At 55.5% G+C, this 5,483-nt stretch overlaps 1 protein-coding gene across 5 annotated transcripts in view; it reads left to right on the top strand.

The window, feature by feature from the left end:
* Positions 1–5,483, top strand: part of YIF1B (Yip1 interacting factor homolog B, membrane trafficking protein) — a 15,329-nt gene that overhangs the window by 6,312 nt on the left and 3,534 nt on the right. For 4 of the 5 annotated variants that reach the window (XM_017887444.1, XM_017887443.1, XM_017887442.1 and 1 more), the window contains exons 2-7: positions 2,215–2,453; positions 2,530–2,634; positions 2,800–2,878; positions 3,008–3,065; positions 4,109–4,264; positions 4,340–4,433. In XM_017887444.1, coding sequence (XP_017742933.1) covers positions 2,250–2,453; positions 2,530–2,634; positions 2,800–2,878; positions 3,008–3,065; positions 4,109–4,264; positions 4,340–4,433 — 696 coding nt within the window. In that variant the 5' untranslated portion in view covers positions 2,215–2,249. Of the gene's footprint in view, positions 1–2,214; positions 2,454–2,529; positions 2,635–2,799; positions 2,879–3,007; positions 3,066–4,108; positions 4,265–4,339; positions 4,434–4,872; positions 4,978–5,483 lie in introns of those variants that run through there. The other variant, XM_017887445.1, reaches the window with a different exon arrangement.

Here is a 5,483-nt window from a genome sequence, read left to right as displayed (position 1 = left end):
ATGGGAGAACGAAAATGCCCAACTCAAGCACACCCTAGTCATTCCTTCTCACCTAAGGGGAGTCCAGAGGAGACTGAGAAATATTTGTGAAGTTCACAGTTCAAAGGTGTAGGTTCCCTAAAAGACTAAGACCTAACTATAGACTATAGAATGCTTCCTCTACCCATGTACCTTACCATCACATTACTAAAGAATTATTTACAGCAGTTTCTTTAACCCAGTACATCGTGTCCGGCTATCAAGAAAAAATTACAAAGCAAATCACACGGTTTTGAAGGGGTGGCCTGCCCCTCCACACCTGTGGGTGCTTCTCGTTAGGTGGAACGAGAGACCTGAGAAAAGAAATAAGACACAGAGACAAAGTATAGAGAAAGAAAAGCGGGGCCCAGGGGACTGGTGCTGTGCTTACAGAGGACCCACACCGGCACCGGTCTCTGAGTTCCCTCAGTATTTATTGCTCCAAAGATAAGGGAGTAAATCAGCAGTAAGACATACAGATACATGGAGATGTTCCATTTCCCAGGGACCGGCAGGAGACAGATGTTTTTCTTTTACTGAGATTTAAGAGAATGGTGATGGCCTTTAACCACCAGCAGCCTTTAGGCATTTGTTTAACAAAGCACATTCCTTACAGCCCAAAATCCTTAAACTTTAAATCACCACAGCGATGTCTCTTGCAAGGACAAGGTTGGGGGTAGGGTCACAGATTAACAGCATCTCAAATACAGAGCCAAACGGAGTCTCTTAAATTTACTTCTTTCTATATAAACACAGTAACAGGCTGACCTCTCTTTTCCCCACAATGGATGGATGGATGGATGGATGGATGGATGGATGGATGGATGGATGGATGGATGGATTGATGAATGGGTTGGTGGATGGATAGATAGCTTGGTGAGTGGATGGATGGATGGGTGGATGAATGGACAGATAGATGAATGCATCAATGGATGGATAGTTGGCTGGCTGGCTGGCTGGATAGATGGATGGCTGGCTGGGTGGATGGATGGATGATGGACGGATGGGTGGATAGATGAGTGGGTTGGTGAATGGATAGATAGCTTGATGAGTGGATGGATGGATGCATGCATGGATGGATGGATGGATGGATGGATGGATGGATGGATAGATAGATGAATGGATGGAAAGATGAATGCATCAGTGGATGGATAGTTGACTAGATGGATGGGCAGATGAATAGGTGGATGGATGGGTGGGTGGATGGATGGATGGATGGATGGATGGATAGATGGGTGGATGGATGGGTGAGTGGATGGATGGATGGGGGTGGGGGGTGGATAGGTGGATGGATAGACAGATGGATGGGTAGGTGGGTGGATGGATGGATACATCAGCAGATGGATAGTTGACTAGATGGGTGGTGGATGGATGGATAGTTGGATAGGTGGATGGATGGATGGATGAGTGGATGGACAGATGGGTGGATAGATGGATGGATGGGTAAGTGGATGGATGAATGGATGGATGGATGGGTAGGTAGATGGATGAATGGATGGACTGATGGGTAGGTGGGTGGGTGGATGGATGGATGGGTGGATGGATAGATGGCTGGATGAATGGATGGATTGGTGAGTGGGCAGATGGATGGATGGATGGATTGATGGGTGGGAGGGTGGATGGATTGATGGGTGTGAGGGTGGATGGATGGATGGATGGGTGGGCGGATGGATGAATGGATGGATTAATGGGTGGGAGGGTGGATGGATAGATGGGTGGATGGATTGATGGGTGGGAGGGTGGATGAGTGGATGGATAGATGGATGGGTGGATGAATGGATGGACAGATGAATGCATCAGTGGATGGATAGTTGGCTAGATGGGTGGGTGGATGGATGGATGGATAGGTGGATAGATGGATGGATGAATGGATGGGTGGATGGATGAATGGGTGGTTGGAAGGATGGATGGATGGGTGGGCGAGTGGGTGGGTGGGTGGATGGATGGGTGGGTAGATGAATGGATGCATAGATTAGTGTATCAGTGGATGGATAGTTGGCTAGATGGGTGGGTCGATGGATGAATGGCAGAGGCTGCACCTGCCAATCCATCTGATGTCAAAGCTAGTGTCTCTAATGGTGACACCACCCTCCTCTCAGTAGGAGCAGGAGGCAGAACTGCAGGATGAATGAGGCTCACCAGGCCTCCCTTACCTATCCTGGATCCCCAGCGTCTCCCCACCCTTTTCCCTTGCAGCCTCAAAGCGGAGGATCCCTGTGTCCCAGCCGGGCATGGCCGACCCCCACCAGCTTTTCGATGACACAAGTTCAGCCCAAAGCCGGGGCTATGGGGCCCAGCGGGCACCTGGCGGCCTAGGCTATCCTGCAGCCTCTGCCACACCCCAGGCAGCCTTCCTGGCTGACCCGGTGTCCAACATGGCCATGGCTTATGGGAGCAGCCTGGCTGCGCAGGGCAAGGAGCTGGTGGATAAGAACGTAAGTGGCCGGGGTTGGCGGGAGTTGGGGGATGCACGGGGCCACGGGCACTCAGGCTTGAGCTCTGCCTCCCCAGATTGACCGCTTCATCCCCGTCACCAAGCTCAAGTATTACTTTGCTGTGGACACCATGTATGTGGGCAGAAAGCTGGGCCTGTTGTTCTTCCCCTACCTGCACCAGGTCAGCACCCCCAGGGGAATGTGGGTCTGCAGTGGGCCTATGGGGGCTCAGGGGTGGGGGCAGGTGTGTGGTGGGGCCAGGAGATTCGCCTCGAGGGAGGAGGGCCTGTAGCAGGGTAGGAGGGACCTGGTTCTGAGGGTCCTGCCCGTCTCCCCATCCCCGCAGGACTGGGAGGTGCAGTACCAACAGGACACCCCGGTGGCCCCTCGCTTTGACGTCAATGCCCCGGACCTCTACATTCCAGGTTTCACCCTCCCTCTACCCTCCACCCTCCTCTCTCTTCCGGGCCTGTCTAGGGCGGGTGTGTGGGTGTCTGGAGGCCCAGGGCAGTTCTTCTTCCGGTGACCAGTGTCTGTGTGTCTGCCTCCCACAGCGATGGCTTTCATCACCTACGTTTTGGTGGCTGGTCTTGCGCTGGGGACCCAGGATAGGTAAGGGCGGCCTGGGGCAGGCCGAGTAGGGTGGGGTTTGGGAGGCCCATGGTTGGTCAGGAAGGTCTCAGTTCCAACATCTCAGTTCCCCTCTCAGGACAGCCCCACCTTGCTCCCAGTTGGCCCAAGATACAGCCCTCAGGGTCACCATCAGCATCACTCTCACCTCTTCCCTCTCCTTCCTACCCATGTGCATTGCGTCACCACGCCCTGTGCTGGGTGACCCTCTCCATCCACCCTTCCTCTTGGCCTCTGCTACCAGACCCATCCTCATCCTCGCTCTGTCGTCACCAGCTCCCCATTGCACCCCTACTCCAGCAGCAGCCAGGACGGTCCTGTCTGAGGTGTGAGCCTGGCCAAAGCCCACCCTGCTCCACGCTACTATCCATGGCTCCCAATCAAGCCCCAGCTCCTCAGCCCGCACTGCCCCTCCCGCTGCACGCTCCTGTCCGTTCCTTTCCTCAGGAGGGCTGGCGCTGTCTCCTGGGGCCTTGTCACATCGACTTCCCTCTGCCCGGGAGCGTGTTCCCTCCACCACTGCCGAGTACCTGTGCATTCCCGCTGGCTCCATTCCAGTGTCACCTCCTCCAGGAAGCCTTCCTGCCCCCCAGGCTAGGTCAGGCCCCTCCTCTTGCTCACACTGCCCTGTTCTTTTCCTTTGTGACACTGAACACGTCTGTCATTAACTAACTGGTGAGGCCCTGGGGATGTGGCAGAGGCCGAAGGCTTTGTCCCTGACCAGCTTCTTCCTGCAGGCCTCAGCTTGGTGTCCCCTCTCCTGGGAAGCCCTCTCTGACACCTGCCTCCTGACTGTCAGGCACAGCCCCCTGTGACTCCAGCCCTGCCCGCTCTGGGTGTCACTGTCTAGGGATGGGTCTGCCGTCCTCCCTGGATGGGATTTCCATGGGAATAGGATAGCGTGCAGGTCCATCTTGGTCACTGCCGGGTGTCCAGCCCTACCCAACACAGGGCTGTCCCCAGGTGGGTGCTGGGGGTGGGAGGTCTGAACCAGCCAACCAAGTGGCGGGACTTGGTGCCTGCAGGTTCTCCCCAGACCTCCTAGGGCTGCAGGCGAGCTCAGCCCTGGCCTGGCTGACCCTGGAGGTGGTGGCCATCCTGCTCAGCCTCTATCTGGTCACTGTCAACACCGACCTCACCACCATCGACCTGGTGGCCTTCTTGGGCTACAAGTATGTCGGGTGAGTACCCCCGCCCTTCAGGCCAGCCGCAGCCCTTGGGCCTTGTCCTCACACAGCCTCCTCTCCCTCCCCCAGGATGATTGGCGGGGTCCTCATGGGCCTGCTCTTCGGGAAGATCGGCTACTACTTGGTGCTGGGCTGGTGCTGTGTGGCCATCTTTGTGTTCATGGTGAGCAGGGGCTCAGGGCTGGTGAGGCGGTGAGGCTGAGGGCACAGGTGCCCCGGAGGCATCCAAGAAGAGGATGTCAGGTGTGGGGTTCAGACCAGAGACACATTGCTGAACTGAAGAGCCCTGGAGTGGCTGCCCAGCCTGGGGGGTCAGGAGGGCTTCCTGGAAGAGGGGGTATCCTGAGCCCTGGAAGAGGAGATCCCACCCAGGCTGCTAGAGGCTGGGGATCCCCAGCACACAGGCTCCAGGCTGGGCTCTCACGCTCATTCCACTCTCCTTGCATGGGGGCTTTCCTGCCGGAATTTCCCTGGAAGGAGATTCTCTAGAGCCCTTCCTGCTGGAGTCAGGGGTGCTGGTGAAGAGCACTGGGGTCTGCAGGCTGGGTGGACCCCAAGTTTAGTTGGATCCTGGGCAAATCACTTCCTTTCTTTAAACTCAGTTTCCCCTTTTGCCGGGCGCGGTGGCTCACGCCCATAATCCCAGCACTTTGGGAGGCCGAAGCAGGAGGATCACAAGGTCAGGAGATCGAGACCATCCTGGCTAACACGGTGAAACCCCGTCTCTACTAGAAATACAAAAAATTAGCTGGGCTTGGTGGTGTGTGCCTGTAGCCCCAGCTACTCGGGAAGCTGAGGCAGGAGAATCGCTTGAACCCGGGAGGTGGAGGTTGCGGTGAGCTGAGATCGCACCCCTGCACTCCAGCCTGGGTGACAGAGTGAGACTCTGTCTCAAAAAAAAAAAAAAAGAACAACTCAGTTTCCCCATTTTAAAATAGGAGGATGATACTTGCACTTTAAGGTGCTGGGAGGATTCACTGTGAGCATGTGAGAGGCAGAGGGCAGACCGTGGTGGCTGGTGGGCCAGGGCAGAGCCTCAGGCAAACTTTGACTTAGGTCTCATCATTTAAAAGTTTAGGCCAAGCGCATGACTCTTTGGGACTTTGGGAAGCACTTTGGGAAGCTGAGGCAGGAAGATCACTGGAGGCCAGGAGCTTGATACCAGCCTGGATAACATAGCAAGACCCCATCTCTTTTTTTTTTTTTTTTTGAG

Source organism: Rhinopithecus bieti, unplaced genomic scaffold (assembly GCF_001698545.2).
Source record: "Rhinopithecus bieti isolate Rb0 unplaced genomic scaffold, ASM169854v2 scaffold_15776, whole genome shotgun sequence".
Classification (NCBI taxonomy): Eukaryota; Metazoa; Chordata; class Mammalia; order Primates; family Cercopithecidae; genus Rhinopithecus; species Rhinopithecus bieti.
The sequence above is the reverse complement of the archived record's forward strand: the minus strand, read 5'-3'. Positions and strand labels throughout refer to the sequence as shown.